This window comes from Aricia agestis, chromosome 15 (genome assembly GCF_905147365.1).
Source record: "Aricia agestis chromosome 15, ilAriAges1.1, whole genome shotgun sequence".
Taxonomy (NCBI): domain Eukaryota; kingdom Metazoa; phylum Arthropoda; class Insecta; order Lepidoptera; family Lycaenidae; genus Aricia; species Aricia agestis.
In genome coordinates, this window is record NC_056420.1 from 8,653,858 (window position 1) to 8,678,665 (window position 24,808).

The window sequence follows — 24,808 nt, forward strand, 5'->3', positions numbered from 1 at the left end:
GTTTTTTTCATCTTACTTTTTAATCCTGTAACACTCCACGATACTTTTATTATTGATCTTATCGTTGTGATTAAAATCCTTACGAGAACACTGTTCATTGAGTCTGGAACGTCGTATTCTATTTTCAAAAAAGCAATATGGCCGCCGTCGCAAGCGGTGTCTGGAGTCTAGACAAATGCATTTTTTAATTGATTTTGTTGTAGTTAAAAAAATTAAATAACAGAAAATCACTTGATACTTGTCAGTTGTCAAAAATGTTAGGTTTTAAACATAGTTCTGTTTTATTTTCACTTCATAGCATAAAAACTAATTTTCATCCCTCTCGTTTGACTCTACAAAAGTAAACGTAACTTATCAGTTATCATAGCCACAGATAACAATGAATAAAATGGGTTTCCCGCATATAAAACTGAACACAGTGACGGATTATGACTACTTGATGCCCTAAGCAATCCATGCCTGTGGGCCTCCCTAAAAACTATGTAGAATCGGTCTTTGAACCTTTACTCTTCTGGTGCCCCCTCAGACGTGATGCCCTAGGCAATTGCTTAGTCACTGAACAAATAGTGGGTGAAAGTAGCAAGTTCACAGTAGAAGGTCGGAGAATATGTGTCAGACTTGTCGCAGCAAGGGACTGATTCAGTGCAGCTATCGTGTTACATTTTACGATGTGTTATCTTACACTCTCGTACGACTAGTATACTATACTATATACACACGTATACTGTATACTTGGCTCGTGGAACATTTTGTTAGACATTTTGTAGAACAAGGAGAAGGCTTTTCTTTTTGGTTCGTTAAATGGAGAGAGCTTATTTTATTAACCACTATTGTGACTACATTTAAAAAATGCTTTTTCTAAACAACATTCCAATGGGCATTGTCCAAAAAAAATCACATGTACTTTTTATATTTTTTTTCGTTAAAATAGGGTATTTTAAGAATATAAATTAAATAATTTTGAAATTCATTGGCTAGTTTTTTCTCAATAAATTTTTAAAGTTTTGCTCTGACGTCATCATCGGCGGCCAGTAATTGACCTCTGCAGTATGTTTTTTCCTTTCAATCTTATTTATAATGGCTGGTTCGTCAAATGCAAGTTCTCATTATGTGAAAGCTGATACAAGAAGCTTACCAAAAGTTCGAAACGTAATGTTGGTCGAATTTATTGCTAACTAGCTGTTGCCCGCGACTTCGTCCGCGTGGACTTCAGTTTATAGCGCGCGATGTCAACAAAATTGGTGTCAAAAGCTTTTATAAAAAACCCTGGTACCCATTAAATCAATACAGCTGTGCAGTGTGCAAACAATAAGTACTTCATTTTTGTATGTTAAACTTTATATATTATGCCAAATTTTAAAGCTTATTTAGCCCCCCAATTACACAACTTTACCCATAAACTATTTATCATTGATAGGTTTAGCCCCAATTTCACCAACGTCTGTTAGTGTTAACAGCTTGTTAAAATATCCTGTCTTCTCTTTCATTCATATGAAAAACGAAACAGCTAACGTGATACTAATTCGAGCATTAACTTTAACAGTCGTTGGTGAAATTTGGTATTAAGGTTACGTCACTGCCTGCACAGATAAAGTACTGAGTTATTTAATACCGTAGAATAGATATAACAATCGAAAAAAATCGAGACTTAAATGTAAGATGATACCACCTCTTATAGAAAGACTTTTGAGCAAGCGTCAGCGCGATGTAGAAGACGCACGGCGCCATCTATTATGAATTTTTTGAACAAATTTACGACCCTTACAACCCTTTTTTCTAGTAAAAAAGTAGCCTATGTCCTTTCTCAGGCTTTAGACTATCAGTATACAAAATTTCATTACAATCGGTTCGGTAGTTTTGGCGTTTGGCGTGAAAGCGAGACTGACAGACAGAGATACTTTCGCATTCATAATATTAGTACAGATTATGTGCACACTGCAGAGCTGTTTTTGGGTATTTTGATTAATTAAGAGGATTCCACACCGCCCTTTTTTCCATACAAACGTTGTCCCCTGTTTCCTCCCTGGATAATGCTAGTAGAGTTATATTTTTTTTCCTGAATATCTACGGCCAGTAATACAATGTCCCTATGTTTTATTTTTTTTTTCATAATTTAATTAATAAATAAGATATGAACGTTCAAAAACCCAAAAAAATGGCCAGATTTTCCACTGTGTTCAAACGTCCAGAAAACAGATTTGGCTAGATTATACAAAAAAAGCAAAACATAGGAACACAGTTCAAGCCTTTTTTTAATCTTTAATGAAAAAAGTACTTAAATCGGTTAAGTTTTGGAGAAGGAATCAGGGGACAACGAATCGTTGATTTTCTGGATTTTCTGCAGTTGTCTCTATCGCGTTCTGCGGTATAGGCTTGAGGTAAGGGAGACAGCTATAGATATTACACGTACTTTTTTTTCATTTCTCTAGCCGCTGTTGTATCCTCTTAAGGGCCGCGCTACACCGGAATGGCAGCGGCGAGGCGAGCACTTTCAGCGCTGCCATTCCGGTGTAGTGCGCTGCGCGGCCCTAAGAGGGGTACCACTTACCAGGGTTTTAAAAAGTTTTTAAATTTGACACAAATTTTGTTGACACCGCGCGCTATAAACAAAAGTCCACGCGGACGAAGTCGCGGGCAACAGCTAGTTATGAATAAAAACAATAATATATAATAAAGTAGGTATGATTAGTTCTGTTATAATAATGAAGTAAAAAAATAAAGCGCCATCTGTTTTCATATATTAGAATTAAAATGTTGATTGCTGATTGCATTGATATATTTTCTGGATGGAATATAGGCCAACACAACACACTCGAACTCCTTAGAAATGCAGTAGGAGTTCTATGATAAGATAGATTGATTATTATTATAGCAAGTGATAACATTATTAAACATAATATTCTAACGTATTAAAAACTATAAACAAAAACATAACAACTAATAAGTATGATTAGTTCTATGTTACAACGAAGTAAAAAAAAGCGCCATCTGTTGAATCGTATTAGAACTAAAATGTTCATTGCATCGCGTCGATATATTTCTGGATTTTTTATAATATTACACATAAAATATATTTAAGATTTTTGAAATATTATTTTAATACACATCCAAGACCCAGGAACATTAAAAACTTTTTGTTCCGCCTGCGGGACTCGAACCCAGGACCCCCGGGATGAGCGCTGGTCACGCGCAATGCGAAGTAATTTTCATCGATATTTTCATGGAAATAAGATATTTTCCCACATCAAAATGTAGCCTATGTCCTTTCTCAGACTCTAGAATAACTGTGTACAAAATTTCATTGCAATCTATTCAGTAGTTTTGGCGTGAAAGCGAGACAGACAGGCAGACAGACAGACAGACAGACAGAGATACTTTCGCAGTATATTTCGCAGTATTTATAAGTCGCGGGCAACAGCTAGTTATGAATAAAAACAATAATATATAATAAAGTAGGTATGATTAGTTCTGTTATAATAATGAAGTAAAAAAATAAAGCGCCATCTGTTTTCATATATTAGAATTAAAATGCTGATTGCTGATTGCATTGATATATTTTCTGGATGGAATATAGGCCAACACAACACACTCGAACTCCTTAGAAATGCAGTAGGAGTTCTATAAGATAAGATAGATTGATTATTATTATAGCAAGTGATAATATTATTAAACATAATATTCTAACGTATTAAAAACTATAAACAAAAACATAATAACTAATAAGTATGATTAGTTCTATGTAACAACGAAGTAAAAAAAAGCGCCATCTGTTGAATCGTATTAGAACTAAAATGTTCATTGCATCGCGTCGATATATTTCTGGATTTTTTTATAATATTATACATAAAATATATTTAAGATTTTTGAAATATTATTTTAATACACATCCAAGACCCAGGAACATTGAAAACTTTTTGTTCCGCCTGCGGGACTCGAACCCAGGACCCCCGGGATGAGCGCTAACCACGCGCAATGCGAAGTAATTTTCATCGATATTTTCATGGAAATAAGATATTTTCCCACATCAAAATGTAGCCTATGTCCTTTCTCAGACTCTAGAATAACTGTGTACAAAATTTCATTGCAATCGGTTCAGTAGTTTTGGCGTGAAAGCGAGACAGACAGACAGACAGACAGACAGACAGACAGACAGACAGAGATACTTTCGCATTTATAATATTAGTATAGATTTAACGCCATTGAAGGTCAAACAAAGGTTAAACATATTTGTTCAAAAATATAAGTAACTAATGGGTATTTTTTTCGTTTATATACAGAAAAACGATCACTGACCTTATTCCTCGAAATGTTTTTGTAATGAACAAAATTAAAAAAAAATGGACAATCCCCATTTAGTAGTTATAATATTATGTTATGATTTATGCTTTTGCCCGCGCGACGCGCGACGTAGGGATGGAATTATTATGAAAACGACTTTCTGGACGATATTGTGATTTGTGTTATTACTTATTAGTAGGCATGTGTGATATTTTAACTTTTATCAGCAATCAGTATTCAAAAAGCTTTGCGTTTTAATTAGAATTGGTAAAAAGAGGGTGCAAGCCGAGTATTACCTAAGTATTTCGGGTCAGTAGTGGAGCCGGGGAAGAAATGAATAAAAATTATCTTTCGTGATACCATATCATTCTTATCAATTACATAATATTAAGGAGGCCTCAATGATTCGCCCATTTGGATAATAATTTGAAGATAGAGATAGTTGAACTGGGTCAAAAAGTTGTCCACTGTCTAGTGCTGAAGATAATAATCTTGATAAGATATTATAGTAGAGCCGTTCACCTATGTTGATTGTATATCTAAGATGCAGTCTATACTCTATGTATTACATAAGCCAATGTATAAAAGTACATCAATAATAGTAATTAGTAAATTACGCACAACGAACAACTCCTTAAGATGTATTCTACTAAGACTGTCTATTCTTCAATATCACAAATATCTCATCACTTAGTTGTCATAAAAATATTATACAGTATTCTATTGCAGGGGTCACCAATAATTAGTTTCGCTCGGGGTCCATTTTAAGAAATGAAATGACCTTAGCGGTCCACAGACCACACATTAAAAAAAAAATGAAACAAAGGTTATTACGGAAATCACAAAGGTATTTATTTACATATCAATGGAAATAAAAGGTGACAATTTTTGTAGCTAATGTTTGGAGTGAAATTAGTGCAAGCTATTGAGTTATTGACATTAAATCCTGGAGATGTTTATCAGTGTCAAGACCGAAATTTATTCTTAACGAAGTTCTCCTTCGAAAATGCTTGGTCCGCACACAATGGGTCGGCGGTCCGGCGGCGGACCACGGTCCGCCATTTGGTGATCCCTGCTCTATTGTATTGACTATTGTCTACTTATCAATAAATATGGTAAATCAAATAATGACTCTGCATTTTTTTATCAATCTACTTTTCATGTTTTATTCTGGAAAAGTAAAAAAGAATAACACACTTTTTCCTCTTTTAAGAGTGTATAAGATAGCGAGATATATAAGGTGCGTCTATATCAACTGTGATATTCACGGTTAGGGTCTGATTCTCATTTACGTAAAGTGTTATCTGAGATTAGTTCGAGTGGCGTGATGTTGTATTCGGCGCCCGTGTGACTGGCGGCTCTAGATACTTCTGTATCCGTAATCCGCCTACAGCTGTATATATTGAACAAACAAACAAGTTTTCTTATTCAAAATGTCAATTGTAGGCCACTTTGCATAGTGCTCTACATATATGTAAAAGAATTATACTATGTGAAATACATAAGGAAATGTTAAAAACCTTTTGAACTTATATATAAATCACAAAACAATATGCATACTTCTTTATCACGAAAGTCGCAGCGTGTTATTTACTTTATTAAAGCTGCACTAAGCGCTTTTAAACTCTACATCTCTATTTTATCAAATTATACTGGAGTATAGCGAGTGCCTCACCAGTTGTTTATGAATACAGAACGTATAATCAAAGCGTATTATGTGACTTAAAGGAAAATTATAGTAAAACCTAGACGTAAAGCCATTTTACAGTTACTTTACAATTTTATATGCTTCTTACCTTAGATCCAGCCTAAGGTCCCGACCATCGACGGTCAGATTGTAGTGGAGCATATGCGGGAGGTGGTGTTCCACCCCATGCAGATCCCGCCTCGCACGTGCATGCCCGTGCTCGTGCGCATGTTGCACGTCGTGCGACAGAAACACTCCGTCGTGCGACACCTTCACCGGTGTGATGACCTGCACCTGCGACGGGTCCAGGTCTCTGTGTGAATACATTCCTGTGGACAAACGATTTATTGGTTTAGTGTGATAAACGTTTTTGAGATTTTCAAGCATACATTTTAAAATGTAATCGTGAAAATTTTCAATTTTGAACTGATGATAGAGAAATTTGCTGCGAAAAATCAACTGATTGGGTTTCGGAAAAAAAATATAGAGCTGGGGCCTTACTCCCGAAACTGATATCGATTTTGATTTTCGATTTCAACGGTTTTTGACACTTTAGAAATCTAAAATAGCGCTATTTTAGATGTCTAAAGCATGTGTAAAGTGTCAAAAACCGTTGAAATCGAAAATCGAAATCGATATCAGTTTCGGGAGTAAGGCACCTGTACTTAATTATTTTATAATTAAGTACAGCTCTATATTTTTTTTTTCGTATATGGAGTTACATGCTTTTAATAAATAAACGATAATCTCATATTTTATGAGGAATAAATAACTATTAGATGGATATAATATAACATGATACTCCAATTTCTGAACAGGAGGTAGACGAAGAATTCAGTTTGAAGTGTTATCAATCACTAACCAATTTTCGTATTCAATAAATTATATTTTGTATAATTAATCAAGATAAATAATATTGTCCCAATTACATAATTTTGTTTCTTGAACAAAATATTATGTTGATTGAGCACTTTCAGTTTTAAAACTTTACTAGGAAAATACGCGCGACTTTATTTACTTTTCAGTATTTTTTAACTTACGTTCAGCATTTTAAAGTCACTTAAGAATATAATGTTCAATTTTCACATTCAAGAAAGAAAAATATTCATAAAAGTATAGACGACGTAACGACTCTACTTTTTTTAATAAGAATTATGTGGGGATTGGGCTAAACATTATCACACGGATAAACATTTTCAGTCTAAGGATCTCCGCTCCTCAGATATAAAAAAAATCGGCCAAGTGCGAGTCGGACTCGCGCACGTAGGGATCCGTACCGTTATTGAGCGAAACTTGGCAAAAATTGTGTTTTATTGTATAAATATTCATTTTATTTTAAATTTATTATTATTTAAGTACAAAATATATAATTGAGAATATTGTGAGTATTTCAAGTGCCTACCTGCTACCATTATTGATTACGAGCAAAATAGACCAAAAAATCACTTTTGTTGTATGGGAGCCCCCCTTAAATATTTAATTTACTTATTTTGTTTTTAGTATTTTTGTTGTAGCGGCAACTGAAAGTGACAAAAAATGTGAAAATGTGAAAATTTCAGAACTGAAGCTAAGCAGTTCTTGAGTTACAGCCTGGAGACAGACAGACAGACAGACGGACAGACATCGAAGTCTCAGTAATAGGGTCCCGTTTCTACCCTTTGGATACGGAACTTTAAAAAAGGGGAATCATTAATTTATTGCGATACACAAACAACCAGTTATACTACGTTTATGTATACAGAATAGTGCGTGTGGTAAAACAGTGTCAATAGTGTTTAGATGACCGCGCTTTCCTGGAAAGACGGAAACTATCAAAAATAGTCGCAGGCGCAGCACAAAAGTGGCTGACGATGGGCGAAGGCGGGTCTGAGGTGTTTGGCTCGTGTTTATTATTGATGATGCAGAGCTACTAGTAATATGACACTACTAGGCTGTTTCACTTATTGTTCTTATTATATTTAACTAACCTGCACTATATCATGTCGCTAATCTTATGTGTATGTAGATAAGCAAAAAAACAATAAGTTTCAGTCCGGGAACGCCGGCAGAAGTAATAGTAATAATTGGTCAAGTGCGAGTTGAACTCGCTCACGAAGGGTTCCGTACCGTTATAGAGCGAAAGTAGGCAACAATTAGTTCAAGTACCTGGTGCCTTTATTGATAAGGAGCAAAAAAGGACAAAAAATCACGTTTGTTGTATGAGAGCCCCCTTAGATATTAATTTTATTTTGTTTTTAGTATTTTTTGTTATAACGGCGACAGATATTATACATAATCTGTGAAAATTTCAGAAGTCTAGCTATAGCGGTTCTTGAGATACATCCTGGATACAGACAGACGGACGGACAGACATCGAAGTCTCAGTATTCCTCCCTACGCCTCACCAGAGGTCTACTCTCCCTCTGTCTTTCTAATTTTAATCAAATACTAATCATTTTAGACTTTCGATTAAAACATTTTAATCCAAAGTTACTTTGGATTAAAATGTTTTAATCGAAAATAAAACATATATTTTTATCTCCTTCGTTTTGGAAGTCGGTTAAAAACAAAAGCATATGACAAATTAATCAACTTCCATCCCTCAGTCATCAAAAATTTATGTTTCCGATTCATTCATTTTGTATCTAATTACCAATAACTATTTACCTATTAATACACAATTTAGTTTACCTAATAAATCGCGGGTAACACCGCGGGGCACAGCTAGTTATGTAATAAAACATTAGGATTTAAATGTCAAACTATTAATACACAATATAAAGTTTTTATTTCGTGAATGATTAATGTAGAGTTGAAGTAGCGTCTTGGCGTATGATGTATGGGTATTTCGAAGTAACGTATCATCAATGAAATGCAATTATTGAGGTGTTGACATCTGTGATCGTCTCTCAATAGATCATGTTAACACTCAGGCCATTAGTCTCTATTTAGACCTTTCAACTGGAGTGTTTAGGTTTCAAGGTGAATAAAAATAATATCAGTGCCCTTAACCGCAAGGTTAAAATTATCCTTCAGAATATGGGTTTTATTTTATTTATTTTTTTCAAGTTTTATACGACACAAAAAATCGGGTTACATTTAGGGAGTGCCAACAGATTTGAAAACTTGGCATACCTACTTTTTCGGGCGTTAGATATAGACTCTATATTATCTAATGACCGAATTTTATATTATAGAGGGCTCTATTACTACCTTTCATACGCTGCGCCGACGGTTTACTTTCACTTCGTCTTACAAATTTAAAACCTTCTTAACCTTTTCCAAAAAGTGCAGCAAGTGCGCGCTACAAATAAAAAGCTCTCACATAAAAAAAAAACAAAATTTTTGTGACCCATATATTGTATGAACCTACATTGCACTAGCGTATGGAGTACCTACATAATATGAAGTGTTTATATAAACATTTTCATTTGATCTCAGCGCATAAAACTTTTTTGTTATTTTTAGACGTAAAACTAGACTGTGTACACCTGGTCGTACGGAGTTTTCATTTGCAAACTTTTCATAGACGAAGAGATTTTATGTGTATGATAGAACTATTGTCTACTTTAAAATTATATGTTTTTTAAATAATATAAACTCTGTTTTTTCAACGTCCAATAGTGTATAACTGTAAAATACGCGCCATTTTTCACCTTTCTACTCGTAGCATTTCACTACGTAAGTGTGGTATGTATTAAAAGGAAAATTAAGTATTATTTTATACGACAATCACTCAAGTTGATATTGAACCTTCTGATATTAAGTTATTAACTACATAGTTAACTTTTTGACTACTTAGTGACTTATTGACTACGCTTATAAGCAAAAATGTGAGATGACCCATCATGAGATGAAAATCGGAATAACACATTTAAAAAAATAAAAAAATATGATTTTAGACATTTTTTTTATGCAATAAGGGGGCAAACGAGCAATCGGGTCACCTGATGGAAAGCAACTTCCGTCGCCCATGGACACTTGCAACATCAAAAGAGCTACAGGTGCGTTGCCAGCCTTTTAAGAGGGAATAGGGAAGGGTAAGGAAGGGAATAGGGAAGGGTAGGGAAGGGAATAGGGTAGGGGATTGGGCCTCCGGTAAACTCACTCACTCGGCGAAATACAGCGCAAGCGTTGTTTCACGCCGGTTTTCTGTGAGCCCGTGGTATTTCTCCGGTCGAGCCGGCCCATTCGTGCCGAAGCATGGCTCTACCAACTTATAATATGTATAATAAATTCCTCATGTAAATATACTCCAGCGACATCGGCTTATAACTGCACATAAGGATATCCAGTAGCGTTCAAAGTGTTGAACAGTGCGTTATTGCGAAGATCCCAAAGTTGTCACTTATCAGTGATCGTATGAGCAATTTCCTATGAAGTAGGCTTGCATTGTCAGCTTACACGCGACACCGACTAGCCCGCCTGCACTGGCTTTGCTTGCATTATTTAGTTGAATACTTATTTAGAATTACTATATATTCCTTATTTTTGTTATAAACCAAAAGTGTGTGTGTGTTTGTTTGTCTGTTTGTTACCTCTTCACGCTTAAATGTCTAAACAAAATACAATTGGTTGACATTTGGAATAAAGATATTTTGAGAAGGGCCATAATATTATAGCTTTTGTTCCGACGAGTTTCGGTTTAACGGAGATAAGGGCGTCATCTAGCCTACAACGCTTTACTACAACTATATTAGTTTCGGTCTGTTTACCAGTAGCCCTAGCGGCTAGCACGGCCACCAGTAGAAATACGAAAGTATAGATAAACTGTGGACATAAACTAAAGGTGCCGTTTCAAAAAGATAAAAATTCAATTAAAATGCCACTTTATGACAGACTATAGTAAGTATATGTCATAGGGTAGGATATTATTTGAATTTTTAGGACTATAGTTTGTCATAAAGTGGCATTATAATTGAATTTTTGGGTACGAAAAAAGATCAGAACGCTACCTTAAGTTTATATAACTCCACAGTTTGTCCATACTTTCGCATTTCTACTGGTGGCCGTGCTAGCCGCTAGGGCTACTGGTAAACAGCTTTCGTAAAGAAAATTTGAGTACTTTTTGGTATTTTAGCACTCCAGCAAAACTATTTGAATCTTAAGTTCTACTACTTACTACCTCTTTTAGTATTTTTTTTCAATATAAGTAATATTTGCTTATTATTATTCCTTACAGATACATCAAACATTTAATTTTATTACTACTTACTAGTATTCCTGGTATCATTATTTATTGTTATGGCATTTAATAACAGCCTACAGCGTAATTATTCAAAACCGCCTCTATTAGCGTATTACATAATTGTTATAATATTAATTTATAGTTTAATAAATTGACCCTGTCCAAGATCAAATAACAATGAAGGAAATGTTATAACTTATAAACGATCTACAAAAGGGCTATCGACATATTATTATTACAAACATTATATTATACACACAACGAGAGTAATTTATAATGTATAATAAAAATGATTTTATAATAATGTATAATTATGTAGATTAAATTGCGATTAGCGCTATGGGCTTTTTGTATAATATGCGTGGGACATAAATAACATAATGTTTTATAATACGTATAGTTACCGGTACGGGTAACGATATCTTCAATCTAATACCTCAATTTTCATTTCGGTTGTTATTATTATGTAACATTTAATAATCAATAGTCTATACTCTATACCTAAATATAATATACGATTTTAATCGAAAGTATTTATTGTTTTATAAATTAAACTACATTGATGGTCTCTACATTAATTTGACTTTTCAATTTCAATAGTACCTATCTCAAAGAACTTATTGTTATAAACGTGCTTTTGGTTTTTGTAATCAATGTAGGTTTTTTCGTTGATTTTAAAATGGGTTCTCATTACTTAAAAGTTAAAACTAAACTTTTACACGGAGGTGACATTAACTATGCACATTTAGATAATATTTTTATCTGTGTGAGTCGTGACTATATTATTTACTATAACGTAGGCCTCATAATTTACTATTATTTACTTGTAATAGCTGCATCTATTACATTATATTGTATACTGTGTAATGAGCGTGTAATTATGTTATTATTATGTAGTACAGACTATAGTCACAGTATTACAATATTTAGTATCCGGCTCTACAAGCGACATGTTCCGTAGAGCACCGACCTTTAAAGCGTAGGTGGTTTACAAAGTTACACTAGAAAAACACTCCGAAGTTTCAAAAGCTATTATTACTACACGACGAATTTAAATATAATAGATTGTTATAATAAGGTATTAAATTCCTACTAATATCAATAAAGGGTTGTGTGTCTTTTAATTTTCATACGCACTTCCTCGTATGAAAAAGTAAAAGACGAATATTCGAATTAGAATCGTATTAGCTATAATTTCATCTTCAATTTTCGTCATCATCTTTTTATTCAACTTTCGTTTGGCATATTATTCAATAATTGAATGCGTCAAAATCCACCCGCGTTGGAAAGAAAAGTGTCATAGCGTCGCGGGCATGCCTCACGTGCGATGTTGACTGCGCTATAACGCATGCCCTTGATGAACAAAAAAAGGCACAGTGTGGACAAAGCTATTAAGTTTCCTGTGCTGTTAGTGATTATAAAAAGTAATGATTCATTAAGAAACAAAATTTTAAAAATATATAAATTAAAACCATAACGGAGTAGAACAAAAATGTGAACGTGATTATTATAACTTCCTCGTTTTTTGGAAGTCGGTAAAAATAGAAAGTAAGGAGAGATACAGATCTGATACAGGTGACATCTTAGAGCAAACGTTAACATGGAAAATTAAGAAGTTACTACGCGAGAAAGGCTAAATTTGTTTGTAGCGATAAAGAAAGTTACATCATCTTTAATAGTATAATCGGAATAGGGCATTTTCAAAAAAACGTGTACCCTTGCAAAAATATGTCTATATTTTTTAAGGTCATTTATTTACCTTTTTTTGAATGTCATATACAAGGAAAAATATTGAACTAATGGAATAAGTTAAAAAGAACGCTGAAAACGTTATATTATTCTGATATTATTGAAACAAAATCGAATTTTCGACGAAATAGATTCCGTTGTGCGACTAAATGTAAAATATAATTTAATACAAAAAAATACAGCAATAAATGGATTTCTTCGTTAATTTAATCTAGTGAAATGCATATTTAATTGTTTATTAAAAAAAAATTAGATAATTTCAAGGATCAACAATAGTAGCAATTATTTTTAATCCATAGTGTGACTATGTGACCCAACCACTAGGTTATTTTTCATTTTTTTACATGAGTAAGTAATATTTAACATATTTAAAGGAGTTTTTATAACACAAAAACCTTTTATTTAAACATTTTTATTGTTGCACTACTTATAAAAGTAAAAAATTCTTTGATTTCATAGATTTAACTTCAATAATTAGAGGGACGAACATCTCATAATCATAAAGATGTGTTCACATGTCTACGAATTCCTAAGTTATTAATGACATCGGATTATATGCACGATCAAAGTGCCGAAATATCCATGCAAATATGCACGAAAAATGGTCGAAATATGCACAAAATATGCACAGTCAAAAGTCACTTAATATTAAAATTTATTATTTTTTTGAAGACTTTTCCGGTAGTGACATTAATAAAAGCGCCAATTTTTATAATTTCATAAAATCCAGGATTTTTAATTTCTTGAAATAAATACTTTTTATTTATTTATTATACGCCAATAATAATTTTCTACCAACATTTTCCGATTGCAATCTTAATGCCCATGGAAGTTAAACTACCGAAATATGCACTATCAACGAAAAATTGCCAAAATATGCACTATCGCCTAAAAAGTGACATTATATGCATTTGCATATGCAAGTATGCAAATGCATATAATCTGATGTCTAGTTATTATAAATCTGCAAATATCAACGACACAAAATGATTTTCAACTTTACTGATAGAAAAGTAGTGGAAATAAAATCAAAAGTAAAAAAAAAAAAAACTTTTAGGTACTTAAATTTTAAATATTTGTTATTGTTAAGTAAAGGCGACGCCTTGATAATTTGGCTGTAGCGATATCGATTTTTCAATGACTAAAGCTAAGAAATTAAAGTTCATTGTCAGTATTTATCATGTCTTTGTCTTTGATTTACCCATAGCATAACACGATTGGTCAACTTTTATAACACAGAATAATCAATCAAATAGACCTGTGTAAAAAAAAAAAGGATTCCTATTTTTCCAACAGAGGAGAGTGATTTAAGCTTCCAAATTTGTACATGGCTTGGTTCAAGCATACACTTTAATTTGCCCATAGCTTATATGAAATGTATTTATGGTTTTTAAATTACGCGACAAAACTATTCTGTCGCTTACGCCCTTTCCATTTTTTGCTGTTCCATTGCTTGTTTTCTGTGAAAGGCCGGGCCGGGCTTTCATAGAAAACTAGCAATCTAAAACATATCCAAAACGGTTTTTTACTTTAACGCGGCGTCACCTTAACACATAAGTAATAAAAAATATATTTGTACGTTAATCGTACCAGTTTAAAAATCTCCAATTTTCTTAATAAAATCTGTGAATAAAAAAATAATTTATTTAAAATGTGAACTAAGCCTTATGCTTTCCGCCTGTTGTGACTTGTCCGTTCCATTATATGTGACCATACGAAAAGTCACAAGTCGGAAGTCACGTAATATTACTTTCTTTTACTTTTAAAGTGTTTGTAAATAACCGATAATAGTTATCACAATTTCATTTTTTATACTAAATACTAAGCTAATTTTGCAACGTGTCAACAGTAGAAACAGTTGGAGAAAGTATAATAATGCTTACAAAATATGGTCACTTATCTGAACAAATAAACCGTTCCTGAAGAACCATCCAACCTGCGTCCGCGTCTTGTAGCAGATTTTTAACTACTAAATTTAAATTGAAGTTTCTCGATGTACAATGAAATGTAGTGCTATCATTTAGTGCCGAAAATATTTTTGTAGTATGTTTATAAAACTAAAAAAAACGGTCACTAAACCGAACATTCCGGTCGGGTTGCTTTTTCATGATTATAATTTTAATTAATTTGTAGTTAAATTATGTTAGATTTTTCAATAACAAGACATTCAATTGATACATTAAGTATTTAGGAATCTAACATATGTTTTTTAAGTAACTTACTTTAAGAAAAAAAATAGTTATTAAAGATTTTGTTACAACTTCTGGGAAGGGGACAGGTGAATTTAATAGGTTTCGGTACTTAAAAACCCTTATAAATCTCATACTAAATAAAATTTTATACAAACGTGAATGTATTTTAATAAAAGAAAACTTGTTTATGCCCCTACATTAAAATTACAAAATGTTAGTATGTAATTTTTTACAAATAATCTGTAGCGAAGTCAAGGGACAAGGTAAAAACAAGGGGTACACATTTTTTTGAAAATGCCCAATAAGCAAACAGGTATTATGCATGATGTGATAAGAACGTTGTAAAATTGTACAGAGGAAACGACGCGGCACTGTATATATTTATATTATGACAGGATGTTGTATTATATTATTATGAGTAAAAATATATTTTATATTAAGTATATTAAGTTTTAATTTATGTAACTCCTTTTAATCTAGAAGATTTAACTGTAAAAAGGCTATTTTAAGCATAGTGCCTGGCTTGTCGTAGATAACAATACTTAATTAAAAATTAGAGCTAAGTTAATAAATAGAAATACAAAAAGTAGCTTATAGATTATCTATTTTGCAACCAAATTTCAAATTTTTATTTGCTATTCTGTTACTCGTATAGTTCTCCTTACTACTGATTATATTTTTATACTCGTATGATATGTCTTTCATTAAATTTTGTTCAACTGTTTTGCATTGTGCAAACATAAAAACAATAATCACCATTTTACACAACACTTTTTTTAACGCAGCGAGTGATCAAACATAATCTGTGATCGTGCGACAGGTGTGACGTCACGCGTCATATTGCGTCACGTCACGTAGATTCGCGCCTTTTCTGCACTCAGATAAGATTTGCTCCACAAATATTGACAAGCGAGATAAGTGATAACGGAGATAACAGATTCAGATCGTTATACTTTACTCTCGCTATGATAATTAGGTAATTTTGTTCATTATCATCATCGTTAGTACGGTCTACTTGATTTTTGTAAGGATCAAGCTTTAAATTTTAGAATAGGATGTTATTAATATTACTAGTTTTTACCGTTTTTGCGTAAATACCGCAAATCCCTGCAGCATTGTAATATGTATACCGTATAATTAATATTATTATGTATGTTTATGTGGCTACTTCACCATGCAAAAAATACTAGCGGTAGCGCAAATCCATATGTGACTGACTCTACATTTGATTTTATTTTGTCATATATTATAAGTTATTATAATTATTATTATGTTGTAAATATCAATTTTAAGATGGCTTTGTAGCAGATTAAACAAGTTAAATTATATAGAAAAAATAGTAATCACTATAATTTTTTTCAAATAACATTTATTTAGTAAAACATAAACGTGACTACATATGCAAAAGGAAGTCGTTTCCGAGAGTGTTTGTAAACATCAATAATCTTCCTCTCTGTGTGCTTACTCTACCTTGTATTTTTATCGAAAGTGCATGAAACAAACTATTATAAAATGGTTACCCATAACCTGTAAGTTATTTAAAAAAATATTTAATTAGCAAAAGAAATTGTGACCGAACACGTGACCGAAACTACACTCACTTTGTGCAGGTAAAAGTCGGTACTATGTAAAACGTACTTACATAAAATTTGGTAAAGCTTAGACATGGCTTAGACTTACTCGGCTACTTTTACAACTTTTTTCCTGTCGGATTTTTATTTCCGCGTCTGGAGATACGCGTAAAAGCCAATTCTCCGTAAGTCCTTTTATAAAAAAAAAGTAAACTACAAGGCCCAATAAGTTTTATACGAGTAATTGGAAACTAATGTAACAGTATACGAGTCGTTAAAGCGAACGCCCCGACCTTCAGGTAATCACTGCCTGCGCACATCATGAAATTAAACATCATTTACTTTTACGACATCATCGGGTGATGATAACTGACCTTGCAAATAATCTGTGGTCTATAACTAATACCACAAATTCAGGTTTAAGAAACAACAATTTAAAAATTTTGGACGAAAACTTTAGATTATTATAATACTTAAAATTAGGATCATAGTGTTTTTAGGGTTCCGTAGTCAACGTAGTTTCGGTCTGTCCGTCCGTCTGTCTGTCTGTCTGTCCACGGTTTTACTCAGAGACTGTAGGACCTACAAAGCTGTAATTCGGCATGAATGCAGATATTAAGGATGCCGACAAAATGGTATATAAAATCTTAAAAAAATATTTTTTATTGTACCTCCCCCCTTTTTTTTTCGTTGGGGGAATGCTTTTACGCATCTTCGGGGCCTGGGGAGGACCACCAAGGTATGTGGGACTCCCCGAGGCGGACGGAAGACGCACCCGGGACTACCCCTACACATCAAGCGCGGATGATATTAATTTTTCGATCCATTTGTGAAATATAAAGTTTTAAAGTGGAAAAAATCGTTAGAGTCCTGTGTCCCCCCCTTCTAGCGGTTAACGGTTGCTTCTGGAATTAATATGAAAAAATTCACGTGAGTAGGAAATATGCTGAATTTTAAAGGAAAACTGTACGGCTAAGAAGACTTCAAAACTCAAAAGTTATTGAATTATAGTCGATCAACTAAAAAAAGGTATTCGGCGAAGTATAAAGGAACTTTACGTTTGATAACTGAGATAATGTTACTAAGTGTAAAACACGTTATAAATGTACATCAATGATATTGTACTTATACAGATATGTTACGTCCATACTATTTCCGGCTTAAATCTCTTCCGAACAATTTTCAAATTCAAAATTGCAGACATTGACAAATTTGACAGATGAGTGAAACAAAAGATACGAAAAACCATTTATGTAAAAGAGACAGTTCTATTTTTAAACGTCGAATTGTATCGCTGTCTCTCTTTTCGCCTGAGCTATGACGAAAATTCGATTTTTTCCAAATTGTTCGAAAAAATAATGGAAAATGTAAATAATCGAGGTATTTATTGCAATCAAGACATGTGGTAAGAGATTCCATGTGTTTTGTTTACTTTCGAGTCATAATTGGTACATTTTCGATACACGCACGACGTCATTTTCAATTTATTTAGGTAAGACACATTCGTGACTGCGCTCGATACAGACTAAACAACATACGGCCCAATTGGGCCGTATTTGAAGCTTCACAACGCGCGCGGTAGTAACATATCTGGCCATTTAGCCGAAACTTTTTCGTTTTCGCTTCGTTATAGAATCGCCGATCAAAATGTATGGAATTGACATAAGACGAGTCGAACGTCAACGTCATATTAACGAACCCTTATGTCAATTCCATACATTTTCAACGGCGATTCTATAACGAAGCGAAAACGAAAAGATTTTGGCTCACCCCCCTGGTTTGAGTATTTCATCATTGATGTACATTAATGGACGATTCAAAAATTATAAAAAAAATTAGCGGTACTACGGAAACCTATATTGCGCGTGACCTGACACGGACTTGGCTGGTTTTTTTAAATCTCACAGTACACTGCATTCAAATATTTTGGAGAACAAGGTATGTAATTGAGATAATAAAATTAAAAACAAAAATAAATAAAGAAACGCGAAACGAAAAATATTTAACTGCATTAAACGATTTAAAAAAAAGAACTCTGGAATTCCAACTGACATATTTTTTTTCTTCATCGACACACGCGCACAGAATAATCCTTCAAAGTAATCTCTCGTCGCGTCAGCCGGGAGTCCGGGCGGCCACTTATCTACATTTCAAACAACAAGACATACAAAACGACTTCTATGATTTTATTTTGCCTTTTTTATCATTTGCTTTAATTGCTTGCGGTAAATGCAGTCGAGACTGTATAATAAAGATACTAAAAAGTTTGATGTTTTATAAAAATTGATAATCTGTGTGTGTTTAACACAAACATTTTACGTTATTATTTATGTACTGTCAAAACTTATAATAACTTTTTCGTTATTATTTAAAAAATCATTTATTAAATTCTATTTTCAAAGTGTAGTTTTTTTTCGAATGTTTAGTAAATTATTTTTTGCCAGAATCAAGAAATAAATGAAATAAAAAAAACTCAAGCATTTAACTTACCAGTATGTACAAATTGTCTTATGCTATCCTGAACGTCTTCCACGTCGTTCAGCTCCACCCTCACGGGCAAGTGCTTGCCACTGCACCTCATCACCATCATTTGAAACAGCAGCAGCTTGAATATGGACCATAGCACATCCATCCTGCTGGCTCGGCGGACACTAGCACTCATATTGACTGACGCTACCGGCACATCACAACACTGCTGCACTATTTATGTTTATAATTCGATATGTTCGGCTTATCTTGCATTATAATGGACCTGGAAAAAACAGAAAAGGTCGTCAGTATTTTAGCAACGAAATTACTTGTAGATCGAATATAATAATTATTAGAAATTCTTACGAGAGCTTTTAAAATAATCTTCGTAGCAAATTGGCTATTTAATTGATTATTATTTCTAAGATTTAAAAATCACAGAGCACTTTTCTTAAGCCGGATAAAGTCTTATTAAAATTGTTTGGTTGGGTTTTTTTTAAATTAAAAATTAGGTTCTTAATTTAAAATTAACTGTCACTAACACCCCTAATCGCGAAATTATTCGCGCGATACGGCCAACATGGAAACTCGCTATCACCGAATGGTGCCATGTATTACATAATTTTCGTTCTTAGGTAGATAATTTTATCGCTCACCGTGTCGACTCTTAAGTATATTTACATGAGAACGTGTTTACACGGTGACGAGTTAACAAATAAGCCTTAAGAGGATTCCACACCGCCCTTTTTTCCATACAAACGTTGTCCCCTGTTTCCTCCCTGGATAATGCTAGTAGAGTTATAATTTTTTTCCTGAATATCTACGGCCACTAATACAATGTCCCTATGTTTTCTTTTTTTTCTTAATTTAAATATTAAATAAGATATGAACGTTCAAAAACCCAAAAAAATGGCCAGATTTTCCACTGTGTTCAAAAGTCCAGAAAACAGATTTGCCTAGATTATACAAAAAAAGCAAAACATAGGAACACAGCTCAAGCCTTTTTTTAATCTTTAATGAAAAAAGTACTTAAATCGGTTAAGTTTTGGAGAAGGAATCAGGGGACAACGAATCGTTGATTTTCTGGATTTTATGCAGTTGTCTCTATCGCGTTCTGCGGTATAGGCTTGAGGTAAGGGAGACAGCTATAGATATTACACGTACTTTTTTTTCATTTCTCTAGCCCCTGTTGTATCCTCTTAATAACGGTTCGCAGTTTTCAAAAATCGAAATTGCGGAATACAATGCAGGCATGAATCAGAGATAATGAGGTGACATTAATTTTGGCGGGCAAAAACTTGCGGGCTCCTTTGCCATCTATAGATGGTAGTAATTTCGATGGGGCAACGCCATAACGGGTGTGATTGACAGTCGCGCTTGTTTCACCATAAACAAACGTTTACAGAGCTTCTGCATAATTAATGGGTCGTATGATTTAATTTCGGTGAATGCCGAAAAGTTGCGAAAATGAAGACTACACCGATATTTCACTATTGTAAAAAAATAAATTGTAGTACCATATTATGTTTTATTATGAGCCTACAAGACGCACAAGACTCTAAAGCATCTACAATGGAGCAGAAATATTCGGACGTTCTTCTGTCTATACAAAAATATAACAAAGATTGAAAAACAAGGATTAAAATAACATTTTAACAGCGTTTCTACATTTTTCATTTATTTTAAACCACGATCCGACCGACGTCAAATTCTTTGAGCCAGTAGGAAAACATCCTAGACATGTTAACGCTTTGAAATACACGATTTTAAAACGAGATGTTTGAACGGGCAGTACAGACGTTTAAACAAACAATATGAGTCACTCCTTAAATAGAAAGGGAGTCTGGGATAAGTGAACCCTTCTACACAAAAAAGTAGGAATGCGCTCCGAGAAAAAAAAAAGTAAATAAGGGACTAGTCCACGTGCCGAGGGACAGATTAGGCGCCGGGATCCGTGGCACCGTCTGTTTGTTTTTCTTTTTTTATTGAAGATGGGCGTAGGCTTGGCGCCACGATTGATAAATGTTTGTGTTTATGGCTTCGTAATTCCTCCGAGAGGAATCGATTCCCATTACCGTCCGTCGTGACGTGCATTGTTGAGTATCACAACAAATGCACGTTTTGCAAAGTGAACGATGTTTTCATATATGTGATTAATGTTCGATTATAAAATACACGTGGAGACACTTTGCTCTCAACCCAATGGTTGAGAGCAAAGTGTCTTCTTTTTTGTCTCCAAATTTATTGTAATATATTTAAATCGGGACAATGTCCCGATTTAAATATATTACAATAAATTGATGTATTTTGAATAAAATACAAATGTTTGCACCCATACAAAATTTTTATTTTATTAATTCTATCGATAAATATACTTAATATTATTATGAGTATAAATTTTAAATAATAAAAGAGATAGGTATCCTGTTTAGCCGACATTTATAAATACATTTAAAATTACTTTACAGCTTGGGTTTTGACTAAATAGTAAAATATACAGCTTTAGAGCATTCTAAGCCGAAAGATAGTTTGTCTTCTAAGAAGTAGTTTCATTTGTCTGAAACTACGGAACCATACATAGACTGGTTCTATTCAAGGCTAAGCAAGTTACATGTGCTATGTAAATTTTACTTTGAATACAATAAAATTATCTAGAATGTAGACAGTAATAAATAACATGCCTATTAATTAACAATACGTATAAATTATTAAGTTTTTTCTCGAAAAAATTAGTTCTTACTTCTTCCATATAAAGGGTGTCTGTTATTATTGTTATAACACTTTATGACACAGCTGTTAAAAGCTTTTATAGCTAATAATTCAACCGATTAACCAATTATAGGATTAGTGTTTTAAACCCACGCAATGTTAACTGTTGACGCATAGATTGTTAAAAGCTCTAAATTAATTAAAAAAAGTTCTAACATAATTATAATTGTGTAGATAATTTTTGACTATAGATATTTTTCCCGCTCCCTAGTCCTTCCCTGGACAAACGGGAGAGGTTTCGTAATTTGCTTAAGTCTAATACATTTCTTGGTTTATAAAAAACTTGCTCTATGCATGCTTTTAGTAATGATCTAGTGTGGAAAAAAAGCTGTAAAAGATTTTTTATCTTTCCCTTAAGGGGTCCGCTTTGAGACCATCTCCCCTATACTTACTTTAAACTTTACTACCCTACTACTCATAATGAAAAATTTGAAAATCAAGTCCAGGACAAAGTGATATTTTGATCACTATACACCATCTTTACATACATTCGTTAGTTACTGGGAAAACATTTAACCTCGCTTAACTAATATTATTTATCCGTCACATCATATTATACTTTGTTCTCAAGCAGAATTAGATGCTTTAAAGATGTATAATTACATAATTAAATTTAATCATATTGAAGGTGCAAGACCTTATTGCCTTTGACACTCTTAATACGTAATAATAACAAGTTATTACAGTTTCACCTAGGGTCTATACTAATTATGTTAGCCTATTGATACATTAGAAAATATAGTAAAGCTCAAGCATGAGTAAAAACCAAACACAGGGGCTGAAATCTAATATATAAAAATAAGTCGGGTTTTCCTTCCTGACGATATAACTCCAGAACGCACGAACCAATTTCCACGGTTTTGCATTCGTTGGAAAAGTCTCGGACTCCGTGAGGTCTATAGAAAAAAAATATCAGAAAAAACTTCTAGAGAAAAGCAGGAAAACATCGAAAATCATTTTATGGCCAAACTTGGACAGCTAGTATTTGATAATGCAAATACTGCAACCCAAATGAAAAAATATTAATAATTATTTTGTAATGCCAAAAGCCAAGTCTATATTATGCAATCTATAGCCGTACAAAATTTCGGACTGATGGTGCTGAGGATGGTGCAGTCGACGCACAGAAAGAATTAATTCATATAGGGGTAGGTATACGGAATCAGCCAAGACGGAAAAAAAATCTAGTCTTTTTTATACTATATTTTTACACAACCTTGCGTGTTAGTTAATTACAACCTATTCGCGGTATCCTTATCATATTGTGATAATGTTTACAAAATGATGGCGAATCACGTCTAGACTAATAATGACGTATGTACCACAAATCTTTTGCTTTAGCTTGGTAACGATAAAAATCTGACATTCAACTCTGCCTTAAGCGGGTAGTAGAGAACCGTGGGGTTTAATTGGGTATATCCTACGGGGAGTCCCACATACACCGGCTGATATCCCCAATCCGCCGGGAATGCGGAAAGCATGCAAGCAAGCAAGCCATGTAAAAAAAGGGGAAAGCAACTGAGCTTTTGTGCAAGTACTTAATTATCTAAGTCAACTTGATGCCCATCAACTACCGCACTCTATTCAGAGACATTTAATGACTGAATTAAAATTTATCACTTCATATTTTAATTAAAGGTAAGTAACTGATATTCGTCTCTGTGTGCAGCTGCAGAAGTTTACAAGAGTGAGTAAAGTTGTAGTCGGTTTTTTTATTTTTTCATAGAAATTATTTAAAACGTTTTTTGTACGTTACTTTCAAACCATTTAATTGTTATAATATAATTAAAGATGTGATTGCCATATAATATAATAAAGATAATATTAATGTAGCTTGGAAAACCCAAATTATTGGTTTTTCCTTTTTAATGATAAAAGAGGTTAAGAAAACAATAATCATTTTTAAACAAATATGGTACGGGCTAATATATATCTCATCATCTTAAACAGACTATAAAAATATCAATATGAATATTATAAATTAAAATCAAATAAATTATTATATAACATCATTACCGTTTTATTTAAATGTCTTCGAAAATGACGATTTTTTTCAGAAACCTTATTGGATAAAATTCTGACAGTACACAAAACGTATATAGTGGTTAAACAAACTCGTATAAAATTAAGGGCTCTGGGTGTAAGTTTTTAGTATGTTTGCTAGTATGGAATCGAAATTAGCGCATTTAATCTAAAACACTGGTTCCCAACCAGTGGTCCGCAGGAGCCAAAATATGGTCTGCGACTCTTTTTTTTAACCCATCAACTCCCATGCGGCAACCGGGTGCCGCATAACAATTAAAAATCTATTGTGTCTGCGATTCCCACGATCGAAGTAAGTATTAAATTTAAATCTAGGAAAGCTGACCTCCGGCCTTGTGAAGAAGATGCAGCTCTGAAATCACTTGAATACAAAAATACCAAAGTTTTAGCTTTTTTGTAACTTCCTATTGAGTTTTTATTCCCTACATGGTGGTCGCTTCAGTTAAAGAGAAAAATATCAAAGAGGTCCCTGACCAAGAAAAAGTTTGGGAACCCCTGATCTAAAACAATGTTAACTAATTCCATACAAATACATTTATACAGGTTGTCTGGCAGAAACTGCTGCTAGCAGTAAGACCGCCTATTTGTACATATTTTTCCTTTATTGTGTTTTTTCAGTTTAAGTTTAGTTTTAAGTTGTACAAATAATGTATTTTCTATTCTATTCTACATTTAATAGTAAGTCGTCAAAAAAGAGTTTTCTGAAAAGTGACAGATCGCCACACTTAGCCCACAAATAGAGGTTTAATTTTATTGTGCTATCTCTTGCCGGTCTCACGCTCGTATTTGGAATCATCTTGCACCCATAAGGCGGCGCCAGTTTTTGCGTCGGTTCCCAAGCGATATAAATTATAAAAATGCATTTAATGCGATTAGAAAATTA

The 24,808-nt window shown here is 33.3% G+C and overlaps 1 protein-coding gene across 1 annotated transcript in view; it reads right to left on the reverse strand.

The window, feature by feature from the left end:
- LOC121734172 (A disintegrin and metalloproteinase with thrombospondin motifs 7) overlaps positions 1-24,808 on the reverse strand; it is a 109,443-nt gene that overhangs the window by 57,402 nt on the left and 27,233 nt on the right. Inside the window, exons 2-3 of the mRNA XM_042124624.1 lie at positions 19,135-19,396; positions 6,075-6,294 (exon numbers count right to left, since the gene is read on the reverse strand). Coding sequence (XP_041980558.1) covers positions 6,075-6,294; positions 19,135-19,306 — 392 coding nt within the window. The 5' untranslated portion in view covers positions 19,307-19,396. The remainder of the gene's footprint in view (positions 1-6,074; positions 6,295-19,134; positions 19,397-24,808) is intronic.